Source organism: Polypterus senegalus, chromosome 12, assembly GCF_016835505.1.
Source record: "Polypterus senegalus isolate Bchr_013 chromosome 12, ASM1683550v1, whole genome shotgun sequence".
NCBI classification, from domain to species: Eukaryota; Metazoa; Chordata; class Cladistia; order Polypteriformes; family Polypteridae; genus Polypterus; species Polypterus senegalus.
The window spans coordinates 160931458-160953282 of record NC_053165.1 but is presented as its reverse complement, the minus strand read 5'-3'; the positions used below and the strand labels follow the sequence as shown (position 1 = coordinate 160953282).

At 39.6% G+C, this 21825-nt stretch overlaps 1 protein-coding gene across 1 annotated transcript; it reads right to left on the bottom strand.

The window, feature by feature from the left end:
- Positions 1 to 10715: 10715 nt before the first annotated feature.
- Positions 10716 to 15621, bottom strand: LOC120540076 (pyrin-like). Its single transcript, XM_039770552.1, has 2 exons — positions 15228 to 15621; positions 10716 to 10849 (listed from the first exon to the last, which is right to left on the bottom strand). Exons 1-2 carry the CDS (start codon positions 15490 to 15492, stop codon positions 10821 to 10823), a joined length of 294 nt encoding a protein of 97 aa, XP_039626486.1. The 5' UTR covers positions 15493 to 15621; the 3' UTR covers positions 10716 to 10820.
- Positions 15622 to 21825: the final 6204 nt, after the last annotated feature.

The window sequence follows — 21825 nt, the reverse complement described above, 5'->3', positions numbered from 1 at the left end:
TAATTTTTATACAACAAAAATGCAATTTGTAAACTTGTTAGTAGGGATTTTGTTTTCCTATTGTGACTTAGTTACTCTGACTATGGCATGCGGTCTTAGGTTATATAAGGATTTCTCTTTTTTTTTTAATGAATGTTGATGATTAATAAAAGGTACATTTATAGCTTAAAATCTTTCTTTCTTTCATTCTAAAATTTGTAAACTTGAGGATAATGCCTTGACTTATTTAAAATGTAAATTGTCTTCTTTTTGGGGTGAGTTTGGTTTTCTTTTTCTTAACATGATAATGTAAACAATTCAATTCAAAACTGTTTCTTCTTTTCTTTCAATGCATCTTCATCTTTTATATCCTCTTCTTTCCCTTTAGCCCTCCATATCAAATAAATAAAAATCTGTAATTTAAATAAGATGTTTGCTTGTCTGGCATAATAAAAATTACAACAGATAAAATTAAAGCTTATTATTATTATAAATTGACTGGTGATTTGGATGCTGTTGTAGATGGGTGGAGCATCAATTTTTGTATCTAAGATATGAAATTCATTTTGCAGTTGTCTGCAAAGAGAAGAGCTACAGATGTAATGGCTACACAGACTCTTACGAGACTGTGTTCCTTTAATGTGGTAGTGACATCCTCCACATCTTCTAGAATCATGTGATGGCAAGTGTGGTTTATTGAGCTGGTAACATCATTTCGAGAGAGACCCACTGAATCAACCAGCTAATTAAAAGGGCAAGCTTAGTCATAGGATACACTCTGGACCCCCTGGTGGTAACAGCAAAGGAGAGAATTAAAACAAAACTGAAAGCCATTCTGAACAATGCTGCACATCTCTCTCTGTCACACTCTCACTGAGGACTTTCATCCAACAAATTATTCAGCAAAATTGAGTCAGGAATAACTAGGGGTTCCTTTATATGAACAGCAATACATCAGTATAGCCTCACTGGGAAAAGGACAGCCAAGTCAAAAGTGTTATTTTTCTCTTTTAATTGTTTATTCATTTTAGTCATTCTGCTGTGTGTTCAGAACAAATTTCCCCTGGTACAAATAAAGATTCATCTATATATTATATAGTGCCTTTCTTATCTATCTTTAATATAGTGTGTTTTTAACTACATATATACTCATGTATAAGTCGTGTCTTGAAACCCTAAAAATCGATCATAAAATCAGATCCCAACTTATACGTCTGTTAAAAATGCAACACTTAACTTTTTTTTATATCTTCTTGCCTCCTCCAATCGCTCATCAGTTTCTCAAATGCATTGAATTTTGCTGCAGTAGTGCAGTTACCAATTTCTTTCACCACTTCAACAATGTTTAATTTAAAACCAGCTTCATATTTTCTTCTAATCGAACGCTCCATCATAGATAAGGGATGCTCTTACGATATGAGGGTGTGAGATACAAAAAACACAAAACAGTGCAAACGTCGCTTCAGAATAGTTTGGGTGTTACCGTGTGGTCACGTAGGCACAATACATAGAAAACAAAGGCAATGTACTCGTGGTTATTCTCTCAGGTAGGCGTTAGCCTATCAGAATCTCTTGGACCTATAGTAGAGTTTTCCACATTTGACTTATACAACCGACATTATAAAATACCAGAAATTATACGGTAAAATCAAGTCCCGAGTTATCCACGGAGAGCTTAGACATAAGTAGATACGGTATCCATCCATCCATCCATCCAGGGGTAGCACCGTACATTGAGTCACAACATCTTATCCCAAGAAACACTCTGGGTTAACCATTTTACACAGAATTCCAACCCTGATCTCCATCTCCACTTACAAATGCACAGAAGATCAGACAGTTCATCAGAACACTCAAATTAACATAATTTTGTAACGATTTATCAATAATAACCACAGTGGGGAAGGTTATGGTAAAAATGTTAGGAATTCTGGGAAAATGTCTGGTATTAAACAAGATGATGTCACAGTTAGAAGATTTCTCTTTGAATTTTATGACATTTAACATAGTGAATTAAAGTGTTTCATGTTTGATTTTGCAAAGACACTAAAATTCAACCACTTGTGAAATTAACATTAGCTATAAAGCACTAAATATAAGTTTAGTTGGTGCTAAAATTGAACACCGTCCATGTGTTAGACAAAGTTCAGCCAAGTAGCACGTCTGTAGAGCAGCAAAGCAGAACTAATGAGAGGCAGCATGAGCTGGAAAATCAGAAAGAGACAAAGAGTCCTCATGCCTAAACTTGAGAAGCGCACCACTGAACTCACAAATCAGTAAGGAAAGTTTTGTGCAAATATGTTGGATGGGGCTCCAAGGATGCCTGGTGTCCGGCTATTTGTGGTGGGCCAGTCAGGAGACACAGCCAGGGCCAATTTGTGTTGCATGTCTGTCCCTGCTTGAGTCTGTCCATCTACCACTTGCCCTCCATCTTTTTCTCACCTCTTCTGTTCCTCCCTTAAGTCCAATTCACAAATGTTTTCTTTGAATAATTAATCATTAAAAATAAAACTCCTTTGTATTTTCAGAAATCAAACTGCAGGAGTCTGAGATAATCAACAGCCACACTAAAACTGAGGCTCAGCTTAACATGACAGAAGAACATTACAGTGCCATCCCCAAGGCTCAGGACAAAGAAGGTGACATGAGTGGAAAGCCAGAACTAAGTGGCAATGGCAGCACAAGGCCAACACAGTCACAAGTGAGAAATACACAAGAGGGAAACCAACAAAACGACTAGCGTTGCATGTCTGCGATAAAATGAGCTGGAATACTAAATCCAGTGCCCAAAATGGGTTAAAAATATCATTACATAATCTAAAACTAAATGAAGAAAATCTTAATCAAGATGGATATTGTAGAAGAGTAAAATTTGGACATGCATGCAACAGGACCATCATGATGATTGGTGCAACAGGAGCAGGCAAGACAACACTCATCAACAGTATGATCAACTACATCCTTGGCGTGGAATGGGAGGACGACTTCAGGTTTGTCCTAATTGATGAGCAAAATGAGTCTCAAGCGGAAAGCCAGACTTCGGCTGTCACGGTTTATGAGATCAATCATATGGAGGGGTTCAGGGTCCCGTATTCTCTCACCATTGTGGACACGCCAGGGTTTGGGGGCACGAGGAGGAATGAAACACGATGAAGAAATCACCAGACTGATCCGTGACTTTTTCCCAACCCGGAGTTATTGACCATATTGGCGCTGTATGCCTTGTAACACAAGCTTCACTTGCCTGCCTGACTCACACGCAGCGTTACATTTTGATTCAGTCCTGTCGATTTTGGCAAAGATATTGCAGATAACATTGTCATTCTGGTGACATTTGCTGATGGACAGAAGCCCCCTGTTTTAGAAGAAATTAAGGGGTCTCAGATTTCTTGTTCTGTGAATGAAAATGGAGAGCCAATGCACTTCAAATTTAATAACTCTGCCCTTTTTGTGGACAATTCAAAGCCCAAAGGGGCAAATGAAGATGAGTTTGAATGTAATTTTGACCACATGTTCTGGAAGATGGGCACATATAGTTTAAGATGTTTTTAAATCACTCACCAGCTTCAGCCCTAAAAGCTTAGTTCTAACAAGAAGTTCTCAAAGAACGGCAGGAGCTTGAGGTCGCAATTGAAGGCTTGCAGCCCCAAATTAATGCTGGCCTGACAATGCTCAATGAAATTTGGAAAACCAAAAATGCCCTCCGGCAGCACAAAGCAGAAATGGAAGCAAATAAAGACTGAGTATGAATTTTATGTCACAGAGGCAGTGCAGGAACTGAATACAAGTGGTATGTACTTGACCAACTGTCAAAACATGTTCCTTCACGTGTCACAATGCCTGTATATATGCAAATGACAATGACAAATACAAGTGTATTGTTATGGATGAAAAGGTTACTGCAAAGTGTGTCCTGGAAACTGTGTCTGGAATGTTCACTTCGTACAGAAGTACAAATGGACGTATGTGACAACAAGGAAAAGAGAACTTACAATGAGCTTAAACGGCTTTGAAGAGGCTCGTGATGAAGTGATGACAACCAAAAGATTCTTCAGAAGCTAGAAAATGAATTTTATGACATGAACTCGAAAGTATTTCAGATAATCCAGTCTCTTGAAAACTGAAGGTGATAGCACTGAGGCCAAATCCACTCTCTGCTCCAGACTACATTGACCTGATGATCGAGTCGGAGAAACATGAATGCAAACCAGGGTTTCAAGATTGGATTCAGTCCTTGATGGTGGTGCGATTAGAAAGCGGAGATTGTATCAAAGATGTCTTCAGGGGACCTTCTACCAGAGGAGTGGACACAATATGGCGGCAGAAAAGTGAAAGGAAAGGGTGTGTTTGGGACTGTCAAAGACTGGCTGTGCGGTGCTTTCAGAGATGGACAGCCCCGTCGAGCACTTAGTTTGGACCCCAGTCCAGGCCCACTGACTGTGACGATGTTGGGCCTCACAACACGAAAAACAATAGGCGGCACCCATCAAAGCCTTCGCCATTATTCACCACCAAATAGACCAAAGTCGTAGGAAACCAAACGTATGAACTCAAATTAATTAAAAAATAAGAAGAAATATCTTCAAGAGGTATATTGAGGTTCATGCACAATTTAAAATATACAAATGAGAGAATACATTATAAGAGCACAATTATCTCTGGAATGATGTACATTTTAAGTTTTATGACTTAAACATAACACAGTAACTGCAGAGCTTTCACATCTGACATTTAAAAATTTCAGGATTGATGTGACGTTGACAATTTGTACATTTACAGTTTTACCTTCCTTGCTGCAAAGCCCTCTGTGATGTCATCTTATGAAGTTTGACCAGCGACCTCACGGCTGATACTCATTGCAGTCTGCTTAGATAGTAGGATGAATTTGATCAGTACTACGACATTACAGTAACTCCTGTTCCTTGCAGTCTTTCTGACCAATACAGAACTCTGTGATGTCTATGATGTCCAGAGAGCATATCTCTCTATTATAATAAAAAATCTTGGGTCGAGGCGTGATCATCTCAGAGAGACACTTTGACGTCCCGTGAGACTAGACATTAGAACCTTAGGAAGCAAGACCCTTGAGACAGTGACTTTTGCACATCATTCCCTATTTACAAACAATTTAAAATAAGATTACGGACATCTAACCTCTCAGTTGTTGGAATGCTTTTCGCAGATACACTTCAGATGCTCCCACCTCTTAACAATGTAATACGTTCTAGATGGCAAGTCAACGACTAAGCAAATAAGAAAGAGCAGCTATGTGCAAATTCTGAAAATAAGGAAACTAATAATCAGTGGAATTAAAACCTCGAAGGTCCAATCGGGTCAGAAATATAAGACTTCATAAAGACGTTCAAAAACATTGGCATGATACACATGCAGATCAAGTTACAGGTTATGAAAGCAGTGGAATTGAAGGCTCAAAAAAGTTTAAGTTTAAACTTTAAGTCAGTGACTTGTAGATCTTCTAATTCGTGTTGCCATCAGGAAAAGTAGTGTTTCGTCCCAATGAAGAGGCGTATCTGCGAGAATTAAAAGATTTGTTATTTGGTGAAAGTGAAATCCACAAAACCTACGAGGTTTTAAGATGTATAAAACTTGTGTACGCATCGAACGGAGGCCTGAAATGTGTGAAAGCAACATTCTGTGCAAAAGGTGGGATTTATAAAATTAAACATGGCAGGAGAAAACATTTATTTATGGCAGGTCAGACTCCTTCATACATTCATAGGTGGAAGTCCAGGTGCCATTTTCCAATTTTGCAAGCCAATTTCACTTTGTCTCAGAGGGTATACGCTAAGCTCCACATTTCCCCTTGTACCCTTTAAGAGCACAATGTGGTATCAGCACAGAACATCCACACAATGTGGAGGGATGGGAACGTGTCAAGGCCCCTGTTAAGTTAGCTTAGCTTGGCGTGACCTATCCCACCCATTAAAAAATAAGTTGCAAAAGGATGAGGAGTATATTAAAATAAAAAGGAACAGGCCATCACAAATTCAGTACCACAAATGAAAAATTAAAAAGAGTTCAGGTGAACTAAACACAGAGGTACCATTGTTCCCATACCCAAAAGGCCCAGAGTTACTGTATGTGTCTAAATGTTTACCACCCAGTTGCCCTTTTCTCAGTGGCCATGAAATGTTTAAAAGCTAGAGCTGCCATACATCAACAGCATTATTCCTGCTTCTCTGGACCCTCGGCGGTTTGCTTACCAGTCAAAGAGATCTGTGCTTCCTGACCAGACAGACTGAGTAAGATTTCTTATGTTACTTTGTACAAAAGACAAATAAAGAATCTCTCTTATCTGTTGTCATAGGTGACATGGGTTTACTGGCACCCCCAACTTGATAAATTTTGTTTAATACAAAAGATATTATCTTTACTTAAATACAAAAATTTTAACAGAGGCCTGAGAAGGCTTTGAAAACTTTTAGCTCTGTTTTCAGTTGTCCGGGCCTGATGAAGGGATGAGTCCCAAACTCATCGACCAATGGACTATGTTGTGAATATTCGCTAACAGATGTTTAACTCTTGGACATTTTGGTTATTTTGTCACTTATAAGATGTTATTCATGGTTATTTACACACCCTTGTTATTCTTTAACAATTGTTCAAAATGTTGGAAGCCATTATGCTTGATTATGTTGAAAACTTTTGTGCTCATATAATGATGTTAAAAATGTTTGTATTTAAGTAAAGATAAGATCTTTGTGAAATGGAGGTTGGGTAAATTTAATAATAATATTTTTGAGAAATAACCTATTTCTGTTCCTTAATTTGTATCTTTAGAGCATTCCAGCTGGTTTCTTGTAGTTTTGGTGGTCTTTTGATTAATTGGCTCCTTACCTGGCCAGGAAGCCATGATAAAGGAAGAACATAGATGGATGGGCATCACGACCGAGATTTGCTTAGTGGTAGCTTTCCCATTACCCCTCCAGTACACCAGTTGGCAGTGCCCTCTGGTATGGCCGCAGGGCTTCATGGGAGTTGTATTTTAGCTGGGAAGCCCTACTGGGGTTCTTGGGTGAGGCAAGGGGATCTGCTGTTCTCTATTATGGAAAGGTGCCATCTGGACCAAGAAGAGCTTCCAGGTGGCAATCCTGTAGCAGGAGAAGTACTTCAGGGTTCATGTTGAAAAGTAGCTGCTCCACCTAATCAAGCAGTCAGTGTCAGGAGGAGGTGGACAAGAACTCCTCAGACGAGTGGAGGTGGAAAAGCAACTGAGCTGAATTGTGACTGACTTACCTGGTGCGATTAACCTCTACAAGGTATTCTTTAAACTTAGAAATTCTTTCCTTGAACCCATGACTGTGTGATTTGGTGGTGTCTGCGTGTTTGGGATGCATGTTGTCCCTACAGGAAACACATTTAAGCGTTCTGAAGGTAAAACAGTACACTGGTCAATTGTGCTCATTTCAAAGGAATAAGCAATTATTTTGTATGCCCTGTCCATTACCAAAAGTAATCATGTTTTCGAATATTAATACAAAGAATTTGGAATTGCATGTGATTTTCCGGCTACAGTAGCACAAGCAAAGTAGTAGAGTGAACCATCATTACTCGGTTGGGTTGAGTGCGTTAGTGGTGTAGTATCCTTGGCTTCTGGAAGACCACCTGTAAATAGCTTGTGTAGGCCGTCAGGCATTAAGACCAAACATTCATAACATCTCTATATATACCGTATATACTCACGTATAAGTCGGGACTTGAAACCCAGAAAAATACGTTCAAAAATACGACACTTAATTTTTAATTTTTAGATCTTCTTGCCTCCTCCAATCTCATATCAGTTTCTCAGATGCATCAGATTTTTGTAGCAGCAGCGTTTACCAATTTCTCTGCCACTTCAATGACATTTAATTTAAAACCAGCTTCATATTTTTTTCGAATGCTCCATCATAGATAAGGGATGCTTTTACGATAAAGGTGTATGAGGGTGTGAGATACAAAAACACAAAACAGTGCAAAGCGTCACTTTGGAACAGTTTGGGTATCACCGTGTGGTCTCATAGGCACAATAGAGAGAGGTTAGAAGCACACACTGATACAGCGCATTGTTGCAGCTAGATAGAAGAAAAGGCCGTGTGCTCCGTGGTTACTCTCTCGGGTGGGCAGCGTTAGCATATCATAATCTCTTGGACCAATAGCGTGAGTTTTCCACATTCGACTTAAGCGACCGACATTATAAAATACCAGAATTTAGATGGTAATATCAAGTCTCGACTTGAGAACTTAGGAGAACTTATCTGCAAGTATATACAGTCCATAACATCCAACGTCTGTCTGCCTGTCCGCTTTTCACGAGAGAACTACTTAACGGATTTACATTGTTTTTTTTTAATAATTTGCTTGAATATTCCAGTTGATTTTGTGACTTTTCTCATCGCACAAGTATCATAGTTTGCTTGCAGGATCGCTATATTTGCACTAATGTTAGACAGAGGCTGTGGGCGAGGGAGGGGAAGCACAACGTCAGGCGAGCAAAGACAGGTGGGGCCTTAATCACTCATGTGCCAACCTCTGAGCTTACGTTTTCTCCGCTTAGCTAGCGATCAAGATAACTAATTAACGGATTTAGATTGTGTTTTTTTTCAATAATTTCCTTGAACATTCCGGTTGATTTTGCGACTTCTCTCATTGCGGTAAGAATCAGAGTTCGCTTGCAGGGCGATATATTCACACTAATCTGAGACAGAGGCTGCGGGACGGCGGGAGGGAGAGTGTGGGAGCGAACGGGCCCTCCTCACTCACACGCCAGCCTCTGTTCGAATCGCTGTACCTTAGCCCACGTGTTAGAGTGTATGCTTAGCTAGCAATACCTGTTTGTTTATTGATTTTAAAATTTTCCTGTTTCACTACTACCCAGGGACAGCTAGTACAAAATATAAAACAGCTCTTATTGTAACAGGGAGAAGACTAAACCGTGTGCCAACAGGGGATGAAAGAGTCAGATCTGTCAAATGACATTATAGGGAGTGCTGTCCAGGGTCCACAGGGAACACCACAAGCAGTACTTTGGCACCTCCATCCAGCTCCGAGGTCCTCACCACACATTCCAAGTATATATCTCTGCTGCCCGGAGCCTCCAATCTGGAACTCCAAGTTAGTGGAAATAACTCCAAAGGACGCTAATATAGTTTAGCTGCAGACCTCCAGAGCTCCATGTTTAAGGTTAGGATTATGACAGGGTCATCTAATTCAAATAAGTCAACTGCACCTACTTGGAACTCCAGGATGGAGTCTCTATATAGAGCATGTGAGAAGCCATCAGCCTCTTTTGTTTAGATGTTTAAAACATGGGTGCAAATAAAGTGGGAAGGGTCTGTCTGCAAAACTCCAGCAACAGACCCCTCTGTAGGCACTCCAGGCACAGACCCCTGTAGCAGGCAGGGTGGTGTAGTGGTTAAGGCTTTGGACTTCTAACCTTGAGTTTAAGGGTTCAAATGCTGTTACTGACACCAGTGTGTGACCCTGAGCAAGACACTTGACCTACCTGTACTCCAATTAGAAAACCAAAAGAAACGGCACCAATTGTATCATAAATGTTGTAAGTCGCCTTGGATAAAGATGCCAGCCAAATAAGTAAATGTCATTCAGGGGTCTGTGGCGGAGGTGGAAGTGACATAAGCTTTAGTGAAGATGAAGTCAGTTCAGACTCAGGATCAGTTTAGACTGCCCAATTAATTTCTCATGTGTGTATGAAGCCCATACCCACAGAGACAAAGGGAGAGCATGTAGACTCCTACAGAGAGTGCATGTGATCAGCACTCGCCACTGAGTCATTTTGACACCGTGTTAAGTGATGTCATCATCATCCAACTTGCTATATCCTAACAAAGGTCACGGGGTCTGCTGGAGCCAATCCCAGCCAACACAGGGCACAAGGCAGGAAAAATCCCAGGCATGGCGCCAGCCACCAGGGCGCACACACACACACCCACTAGGGACAATTTAGGATCACCAATGCACCTAACCTGCATGTCTTTGGACTGTGGGAGGAAACCCACACAGACACGAGGAGAACATACAAACTCCACGCAGGGAGGACCCGGAAGTGAACCCACAGGTCTCCTAACTGCAAGGCAGCAGCACTACCCACTGCGCCACCATGCCACCCGTGTTAAGTGATGTGTATAACCATGTCTAACATCAAATATAAAACCAACAACATCTAAAACCACAAGCTACTGGTTTTTATTGTGTCTATTTAAAAATGACATCTAAAACATTGTACTCAGCCCTCAAGTAATTTATAAGAAAACATAAAAAGCAGGGGATACATTTTGCTCCCTATGACTGCCATCTATCAGTGCAGCCTGTCCTTGCAGTTTGTGGTGCAGGTGGTCCACGGCGTCCAGCTTCATGACACTTTAGAGGAAGGAATCTCATAACAGAATGAGTGGTCTGCTTTGTACCAGTGCAACAGTCTGGAATGAAGAGTGAAAACCAGCAGTTCCCTGGGATACTGGAAATCTGCTCAGCTGAGTGTCATAACTGGTCACCTGTTTGAAATCTGATGATGTCACATCCTTTGGCTGCATTACAGTAAACAGTTGGGGAGAAGGGGCTTGCATGGGACATAAAATAAAAGTGGGCGTATTTTCCCATCAGGTCTTCAATCAGGTAGGGCTGATTCTCTTTCAGAGTATTGAAGGACTCCAGTTTCTCCTTGTTGCCCCAGGCACTGACCATCGCGTGGAGTCGCCTTATTTTTCTCTGGTTTGTGGCTTCAGACGAGACCTCTTCATAACATTCATTATCAATCAACTTCTTTGCGAGCAGGCTGTCGAAAATGGGCAGCACCATTGCAACTCTTTGCATCATCACACTCAGTGCTTCTCCAAAAAGTTAGCAGGGCCTGGAAAATAAAAATAATAGAAAAGACAACTATTTTATAAATATAAACTTTCTAAGCCTTAATGCATTAGTTGGTATAAAAACATTCTTTGGGACTCTCCGTTGTTTTATATAATGTATACTGTACAGTATATTTGGGTGGATGCCCGCAATAATACAAGATGACGGGCGCACATTCAATTCAATGCCCTTCACTGCAGGAGGTGCAATGGGGTTAGGGGTAGGGTTAGGGTGTGGGCGGGGTCAGATATCAGCCCCTTGCCATATAAGGAGAATATGACATTACATGTGTATGTATAGTCTGTCTTTTTACTTATCTCTCTGTACAGTTACTTAATTATGTCATACTGTATATGTAAGCACAGTAAACACACACATTCATTGTAATGATATTTTTATTTATTAATTCCTGTAGTAGGTGGATACCACCATCTATGGTACCGAAGTACCAGAGTACATCTCTCTACTATAAAAGAAAATCTTGAGACAAGACTTTTGCCAATAGATTTTTTCAATTCCCGCCCTCCTCTTCACCATTTCCGGTTCATGGCCCACGCCCGCGGTCCTCTCCTGTCATTGGTGTGAATGCTTTTGTCAGACGCAGTTCCTCTCTCTCAGCTCTTATAAATTTTAACGTTTTCCTCACTTTAAGTTCCCAATTAAAGAAGACGTATTTTGTCCAAATCTTATTGAAGAATTTCATTCCGAAGCGTTATCAACAGAAGAAATGAGTAAACGGGCAATCCTAGCACCAAGAAACCATGAAGTCAAACAAATTAACGGGAGAATTGTCGATCGGTTACATGGCAGATTGGTTTAATGCGTATCAATAGACTCTGCTGAAACAGTTGGTGGTGATGGTGCGGAAGATGAACACATCAACTTACAATATCACGAAGAATATCTACAACCGTTATCACCGTACAGTCTTCCACTGGCCGAATTACTGTTGAAAGAAGGACGTATTGTAACAGGCGACAAGAAAGGTAATGTAGTACATCTTCCACGGATAACATTAGACACCAACGGAGATCTTGATATGCCATTCGTATTAAAACGTTAACAGTTTCCCGTTAGAATAGCTTTTGCAATGACAATTAGCAAATCACAGGGACAATATTTGAAAAAGTCAGTTTATTAATTAGAGAAAAAGAAACGATATTCAATCACGGGCAGTTATACGTTGCGTTGTCACGATGAAAGTCCAAGCACGGAATAAAAATTCAATGCGATATTGACGAAAATTTAGTTCCAAAAATTGTCTTTACTGAAGTTTTACAGTAAAAGTGTAAGTTTAAAAAGTATTTATGTGTTCATTTCAAAGCCAAACAGAACAAAAACGTATAACGCAATTAATACTTCTAATACAACATGAAACAATTTTCTTTCAATTTATTACGTTTTACTATTTTTTACTATAATTAACGTTAAATAGTTTTTTACTATGTAATGTAAAATAGTTAGTTCTATTATGCATATGTAACAGTTCCCATGAAAACAACAATCTGTTTAAATTGTACATCCACTTCCCCATGCACGAGCGGCAGACCTGCAAAGTCCGGGGGTTGGCGAGTGAAGCGAGTCGGGGGCAGAGCCCCCTAGTCTTATTATATAATACAATTTTAATCAAAATCTGAGATTTAGTGATTACATTTTAAGAACAATTTGTGAATATCTATTAAGGAATATTGAAGAAGGTATCAGTGAAGACCCAGACGTCGTTTAAGGGGCCTCCATAACAGTTCAAATTTCAGGGCCCCAAAAATGAAGGTCCGCCACAGCCACCAGTTAAAACTTGACAAGGCGTATATGTGTGTGTTAGGTAAAGATGCCCATCATCTTTGAACAGCAGGTTTACTTGAAGGAATAAAATGTTGAGGTGTCAATGAAAATGTGATAACGTGTTTGGTCTACAAGGATGAGCCATTGATGATTATGAACACCATCTTCAGATGCCATTCCATAAAGGCTGTGTTCAGGAAGAACACCATTGTTGATCAGAGGGTACCTTTTCCAAAATATTGTTTGTTGTGACAGGATGACAATATTGTTGGTCTTGAACTGGTTAAAAAGTCCAGCTTCAGTAGTAATGTGCTTAACAACAAAATTATACAATAATTTTTAGGATTCTGGAAAACCAAATCATTGCACAGCAGGTCAAATTAGTCCAGACACAGTAGGACCGCTTAGGAATTGTGATCGGAGACAAAGGGTGTCTTGTCTACAGCTTTAGTACTTTTTCATGTAACAAACATTTTGCATTTGTACTTTACTTATCTTTTTGTTTTTAATTTCTTCATTTACCTTTTCATATTAAACTTTGAAAATGAGTATTTGAGACTGTAGAATTTTTAAATTTCAAGTGAACATTTTTCAAAGTTGTTCACACTTTTTTGTGTTTTAAAGGAGGAGGATTCTTTTGTTTTTTGTTTGTCACTCTTTCGAAACAGTTTTCCTTAGCTAAGAACTGCAGTTTTAAGGCTGTTTCAAATAAGCATGCGCTATATGGACATTGATATGTGTTGTTGTTATTGTTATGAATGTTAATCGTGACATTTTACAATAGAGCAGGAAATGGAAAAGGGATTTTTGTCACTTGATAAAAATAAATGGAAAAATCGGAAAAAGCTTTCATTGTCGTTTTAATGTACCACTTTCTCTTTTCGAGTTTGCTCATTTTGTGCACATTTAGTACTAAATGTTTTGTTCAAGTAACGTGTTTTTTTATCATAGCATACTGTGTCCATGTTCCCTAAGGAAGCGTTTTTTTTTCACTGTGTACCTAATAGGCTTTCGTAGTTCATTGACCAAGAATCAGTGTTGCCAACTTAGCGACTTTGTCGCTATATTTAGATAGATAGATAGATAGATAGATACTTTAGCGACTTTTCAAATCCCTCTAGCGACAATTTTTTTAAAAAGCGACTAGCGACAAATCTGGCGACTTTTTCTTGTGTTACTGGAGACTTTTGGAGACTCTGATGTGTCTGTACTGACTGACTCTTCTCAACTTGCCACAGCAGCTGCCGCTGCCGCTGCCGCTGCCGGCCCCTCTTCCGTCCCAAAGCACTCACAGACAGGCCCGTCCTCTCGCAATTACAGCAGGAGATGCTCACTCCTACGAGTCTCGACTGCAAATGAATTGCCCATGCGCGAATCCGCCGTTAAGCGATCCCGCCCTGGCTTGTAAGCGGGATGTAAATTAAAAAATATCCTGTTCCGATGCATATTAAAAAATGTTCTTTGTCTAAAATAAATTGCTGCACAAGAATAAATCGCTGCATTTGACTCAAACAGCCTCATTACTTACCTCATCCACTATGTGTGTGCGTCTCTGTGACTTTAGCATAAACGTATAGCTCGCTAGTTCATCATGTCTCAGTCAAAACTATACTCTCAGAAATTCAGAAAGGAGTGGGAATCAAATCCTGAATTCAAAGGATGGTTGAAGCCTTTTATTGGAGATAATACACGGGCATACTGCCTGTATTGCAAGACTGATTTTTATGCCAAACTTTGCGATATAAAAAAATACATGTCAACTCAGAAACATACACAAATGGCAAAGCATTACAATAGTTTCACACAAAACAAACTGCCATTTATTTCAAGCTTCAAATAAGTGTCACGTAACTTTATGAAAGCCATATGACAGAATTGTCTCTTACTTTCCGTTTCTGAATTTGCAAATAACTCTCATGTGCAGCGTGCATTATGCAAATTACGCGATGACGTCATATAGCGACTTCTACGACAGCCAATAGCTGCTTTCCTTACTGACGAGTTGGCAACACTGCCAAGAATATCACGGCCGGAAGTTTGCAATATTCGGTATTCTGGCGATCCAACGGGCGCCGTTCACTGTCAGCTTGTGTAGTGGCCCGTGTGCTCTGGTGTCCGGTGTCCGGTATACCGAGTCGGGTTCACAACTGTCCCGGGAGGGTTGCTCTGCCCTAGCCAGTAGTACGGAAGTCGATCGCCGGGTTCGGACTAACTTGGGAACAAATCAAAGTAAAGCAAAGTACGCGGAGGTGGAAAATGCCAAGTGGAAACTGTAGGCACCATCCTGGGTCACCAAATAATTTAAAACGGCGACTCAGTGAACAGCGGCTGTTGCAGACTTTGCCATCATTTGGAAATCTGGAAACAAGGAAGTCCAAAATCGAAACCCAAACTGAACGCATCTGTACTTTTGTTTGCTCTAAACAGATTATTATTATTATCTTAGTCGTCGCGGATAAAATGTTCTTCATATTATACATTATTACTTTGTAACAGGAACACGCGGGTATGCAGCATACACGCGCACAAGTTTAATTGTATTTTACGGTAACACGCGCGAGTGTGTAAATTGCCTACCCGAGTGTGCAGCCACTTACCCGCCTTACACTCCAGCTCGGCCGCTTCCTGGTTCAGTCCATTCTTTCTCAACACCATGACGGTCACTTCTACGGCTTTGCCTTCGGTGTGGTGGCTGATGATCAAGTTCGCCAGGTCGATGCTGTCTGCAAATTCCACTTTACTCCTGGCGATCTTTACCCCGTCGAAGGTCTGCGAGGACAGTGCGTCGCGGAACCGCTTCAGTTCTTTTTCTTGGAGGTTATCTAGTGTTTCTAAGATGTGGTCTTTAATAGTCTTCCCCATCCTCACCAGTCCGCCTCACCTTACCGCTCGAAGATTTGCAGCTGAAGAAGGTGGAGCGAAGAGCTTGAGTGGCCCCGAAGTCCCGCCCGGCATTCATTTGAAGGTGAACTTGTCAAAGCGGTTTTACCTGAGCCAGCACGCTGCTTGCGACCATTGCGTAGCCTTTTTGTTTGAGCGCATGTTCTCAGAGTCATAAAAATAAAGTGATATTAATAAGGATTCAAAGAATGGATTAGTATTAAAATCTCACAACTGTCCTCAGACACCACTAACGAGAGTAGGGGAGGTATTTTCTGCAAAAAATTAAAATGAAAATGCTTTTTCTTTTGCAATGTCATTTTCAAAGTCTGCACGCAAAAATGTTGCGAAAATTAAAATGAAAATGAAACACCCCCATTTGCAATTTACCTTTCAGCCTGAACCGCAATGAAGCTGTAAAAATGAAAAGTAAAACGAATTTCCACTTTGAATTTTTTTATTCTCTTTCATTTTTTTTTTTTTACATTTTATTGATTTTATTGTAATCACATAACATTCCATACAAATAGATCAATTTTACAAGAATGGGATCAAAAACAAATCAACCATCACCCCTGAGAAACAGAGCATGGCCAGCAGAGTAAAACGTAAAGCTATAGTAACAATAATTAAATAGATGAATTAATAAATGAATAAAGATAAATGGAAGAAGAAAATGAAGTGGGGAGAGAATCTGCTTCCTCAGTGCTTTAAAAGCATATTCAAAAATATTATTGATTAGATCCTGCCAGTTTTTGAAAAAGTTCTGCACAGATCCTGTAAGTGAGAATTTGATTTTTTCCAGTTTCAAATAATATAAAACATCAGGTACCCACTGACTTAACAGAGATGAGTTAGAATTCTTCCATTTCAGCAAGACAAGTCTACGTGCCAATTAGTGAAGTAAAGACAATGACAGTTTGTTTGTCCTTCTCCACTTTATGTCCATCTGGGAGTACACCAAACACAGCTGTTAATGGGTTAGGAGGGATTGTGGCACGTCCACTTTGCATTTTCAAGTTCTCAACATGCAAATAGTGCAGGGCAATGAGCGGGGTTTTGTACCTCGATTTCCCACAATTCTTTGTCCTCCATAGCTGGAGAGCCACTTCGATCGATGGACTACTTCTCACTTCGACTGTTTAATTCACGTGATTTTGACCCTCGTACTGCAAGCTTCACAGTGAAACCGTCTCACAAAGTCATAATAATACCATGCATATAGTTCTGGAGTAATTAATGTGCAATTTAATTACAAAATTTAACATAACAGAAATTAGTCTTTATTATGTCATAGTTTATATTTACACTAAATTATAAAAGAGATGCTTTGCATTTTTGCAGAATTATAGTGCATCGTCAGCGCTGAGTACAGCAATGGCTGGATTCCCTGCTCTTTACGTGGCTCTTTGAAGTGGCTTGCTATCCTTAAAATGACTCCTTGCTTTTTGCTGTATATTATGAAAAGTCCGTGCGACTGTGCAGAGTTGACGTTTTTATAGGCGATGCTGCTATTGATGATATGGCAGCTCAATCTTGACTCACGCTATATTGATGTAACTTGTTCTGTGCAGTTGCGTAGCCGTCTGCCGTCCCTTCAAAGTCACTGTCCCCAGCGATCACTTCCAACTCCTTGCAACAGTACATAAACTGGGCGGTATTATGAGGGGCACGCAGGCGGTGTTGAGGGCACGTCTGCAGGAATTGGGTGTGCTATGTTGTCAGATGTCGCAGCGGGGCGTTGCATGCTGCATTGGCAGGTGGCACAACCGGGATGTTAGGTGCTGTGCTTGTTCTGTGCTGTTGGTGTGTTCAACGTCCGCTGTAGGCACGGAGGCGAACCTCATGGTATGCAGAGGCAGGTGTCAGAGGGGGACTTTTTTTTTTTGATTTCCTGGGTAATCCCGTTACTAATTGTTGTCATGGCTGTCTGCAGAATGAAGGTATTTGCTGTCTTGCAAAGAAGTCACCCCTTTGAGGTTTTGGCTGGTTGAGTATACAAACAATACAAAGTTGTGATAACAGACCTGCTCCTTCCTTGGAGGATGTTTGTATTTACCTGACTTGGAGATTACATGTCTGACAATATTGGTTTCCATTCAGCGTATTTGTACTCATTCATGGTTGGTAACAATACATTCTATTAATTTGTATTTTCATTAATTGTTAAACCTAGGAAATTTAGATGTGCCATTGTTTTAACCGATTGTCCAGGACTGACAACGGCAAGGACTGAAGGAGATTTAAACTTCTGGGCAGGAAAAGGTAGAGGAGGGACAATCCACTGAGAACACTGCCAAGATACTCGCAGAGTGCCTTTCATATCTATCTATTTATTATATAGTGCCTTCTATCTATCTATATATCTATCTATCTATCTATCTATCTATCTATCTATCTATCTATCTATCTATTTTATAGTGCCTTTCCTATCTATCTATCTATCTATCTATCTATCTATCTATCTATCTATCTATCTATCTATTTTATAGTGCCTTTCATATCTATCTATCTATCTATCTATATTTATAGTGCCTTTCATATCTATCTATCTATCTATCTATCTATCTATCTATCTATCTATCTATCTATCTATCTATCTATTTTATAGTGCCTTTCATATCTATCTATCTATCTATCTATCTATCTATCTATCTATCTATCTATCTATCTATCTATCCATTACATAGAACATGGGAGTGTTCTGTTTTGTATTTGTATTGCCTCAGACTTATTTTGTTGTGTATATGTGTGGCCTGTACTGTTTCATGTTAATGACTGGACAGATTGAGTAGATTTCCTATGTTAATTTGTTCAAAAGTCGAATAAAGAATCTCTCTATCTCTTGTCATAGAAGACACAGATCAACTGGCACCCCAGTACAGAAAAGGATATTCTTAAAGTTGATTTGCATATATTCAAAGAGAATCATGAGCATATATGAAAATAAGCATTATATCCTGGTGCACATTAAAATATTAAGGGTTACAGTTCGTCTTAGACCGTGAAGGAATTAAATAAGAAAGGCCACAATTGATTTTAACATAAAAGAGCTGCCTGTCTGCTCTTTTTTTTGCTTTGTTTTGAATTTCTGTGAATGAAGGACATTGTGTTCTTGTTTGAGGTGCATTTTTAGCTGTGTCGTTATTTTCTCTTTCTGTTTTATATTCAATATATATTGGCGTGGCGGCCCTGTGCAGGTGCGCAGTTTGCACATACCTAAGGCTGTCCCTGCAGTCCTGTCTCTTTCCAACGTACTAACCTCCAATTCCTGTCCTTACTTTTCTTTCTCCAAGTAACCGATCGCCACACAATCAGCTCTGTAATGGACATGAAGCCATCTGTAAGCTTAGCGCCGATTCTTCAAAACGTTTAAGGAACATTGAAATATCTTCGTAGTACATGTTTAACTATTCTGTCCTTCACACCAGTCCCAGTGAAGCATACAGTGCAGGGCAGGAACAATCCGTGAGCAGAGCGCCAGATCCTTGCTAGCATATACAACACTGTGTCCTTTAATTATTAACAATATAGATTATTTAAATGAAGTTAAAGTTTTATCTGTATAATATAATAAACATATTTTGCTGCATTTCATCTTAAAAATTATATCGTGATCATATGTAAATACGCGCTTTATAAAGTGGCGCAGGTTGTGCGATATTACAACTGTAGTGCAGGTTTACAGTGAGGTGATTGTACTTATAAGTACTCACAGTTCTCACAGTTCTACAAGGAGCACCTGATGGACTGATTTAGTCTGTTTAGAGCTCTTGGGATGAAACTCTTTCTGAACCGCGAGGTCCGTACAGGAAAGGTTTGAAGTGTTTGCCGTGTGAGAAGCAGTTCAAATAGGAAGCATGGCTGAGGCAGCGTGGGCTTGATGCTGTATTCCGATCATTCTCTTTCTGATCAGCTGCTCTGAGTGGTGCTGTGAGAGTAACATGGAAAAAGATGATCCGCTGTGGCAACCCCTAACGGGAGCAGCTGAAAGAAGAAAAAGAAAAGGTGCAGTGAGAGTAACAACGCTAAAGCAGTTATGGTATTTGGAATAGTTTGACCATTCTGTGGATCATTATATTGTTACAAGTTGATTCCAATCAGATGCATTAAACTAATAAACAATATGCGGTTAGTTTCAGTGTATTTATAAAGCCGCGACAGAAAAATAAAAGACTAACCACACAGGAGCAGTAGCACTGCTTTGACGCTGGGTGCCGCCAGTCTGCAAAACCGAGCGGAGAACTTGTGTACGACAAGATATGAGGTACCGTGGAAAAGTGCGTGGCTTTACGCCAAGTGTAGGTTTTATACATCGCGATTTGAACGTGGAAAAGTTCTTACGCAACCTTTCTGTATATACGCACCGTTTATACAGCAGCGTATGCACTGAAGCTTTACAAGTGGCGGAGGGCGTCGAATAAATGAACAAGACATCAAAATAACTTTTTTCAGAGTTTGAACTCCAACTGTCAAAATCTCTTATGTAACACAGTCACAACGACACAGCTATAAACTAACTGACGTGCGGCGCCGCTGCTGCTGATTTTATAGTCACGTATTTTCAATCCAGAAAGTTCGAGACGTATCGGTATCTGTCGCGAACATTCGGGTAACAGTAGATTGATCAGGTGATAATGCGGCGCGACTGAACCACCTTGGCAGCGTAGCCAATATTGCTAAATTGAGTTCAATAATTTACTGCCTATTGGGTTATTTTCATGATACAACTAACAGCGGGATAATATTTGTCGGACGAAAATACGTTCATCTCGCACAGATTGACTTCACCGGTGTCCTCCTTTACGAGATTTTTAAAAATTAAAACATATTTGATCATTTCTTTACATAAAAAATAATTAAATAAGAATAAATAATTTATTCTTTGTTTTTGGGATTAGAATTACTACCAAAATCCACACAAGGCATTTTAACAGTTATTAAAGCACTTAAAAAAATAAATTGCAAATATTTCATCGAAGTTAGCCGAACACATGCAAATCATATGGAAGTAAAAATGATAGGATACGGCGACACCGCGCGAGTATCATACCTGTGTTAGTTGTATCGGGGGTTATCTCATCTATCTTATATTATGCAGGGGGCACAGAATTATTCCAGGTAGAAAAGGGGGCGCGAAATACGAAAGTTTGAGAACCGCTGGTTTAAATTAAAAACATCCTTCCTTGAACCCATGACTGTGTGGCTTAGTTGTGTCTTGGTGTTTGGGGTGCTGATGTGGTCCCTATAGGTCACAATTTACAATTCTTACTTTAAATTAGCTGTACAGTAATTACCCATAGGACATTTTGAACTGCTTGAAGGCTGATCTTTGATGGCTCATGAGACTCAGACGAGATTCTCATTTATGTTTCATGGAAGAAGCAGCTTTGTCACAGATGTTTCTCCTAAAATTCCTTAGAAGAAATTAGCTTTAGACAAAACAGTGACATGAAATACTATACAACTGAGGTGAAAGGAGTCAAAATTGAGAATTTGGTTTGAAAAAAACACGTTAGGTTTTGTGAGTTCAATTTTCTACTCTTGCTCTAATCTTACCTTTTTATTTATTTAAATCCGAGGCAGCTTACAGCATCTGAGACACATTTGGCTCCATTTCTGTTGTCTTTCCACCTGGAGCACAAGTAGGTGAAGTGATTTGCTGATGGTCACGTGGTGTCAGTAGTGGGATTTATTAATTAATGTTGATTTATTTTGTTTTATAATTGTGTCTTTCGTTTTTCTATTCTTTAATATGTAAAGCACTTTGAGCTACTGTTTGTATGAAAATGTGCAATAGAAATAAATGTTGTTGTTGTTGTTGATTTGAACCAAAGCTTAAGCCGCAGTGCTTCACTACTAATCTCTTTCAAGACTTTTTCTTCCGGAATGAACACAGTCTGGCAATATAAATTAGAGAAACAAATAAAATTATTCAGAAGCAGGGACTACATCTTTAATCCCAGTAAAGTGTTTCATTTGCACAAATGACTAATTAATGAGCACACAATGCAAATACTTTCAAGAAACTACTTGGAAGATCTGAATCCATGCTGTGACTTTGCTGAGATTTGCCTTTGAAACTCAAAAGGAGACCCTGGTGAGAATGCTGAGGTATTTTTTTTTATTATTATTTTCTCAGGAGAAAAATCTGAGAAACATGTGGCCAATGTCTGCATTCTGTTTCTTTCCGATCTCATTGTTGTCTTGGAGAAACCTAAAAGGTATTAAGGAGATCTTGTTTTAGATGTTTTATTCCTATGGGTAAAGGATTTAAGCGTTCTGAATGTTAAACAGTACAATGGACAGTTTTGC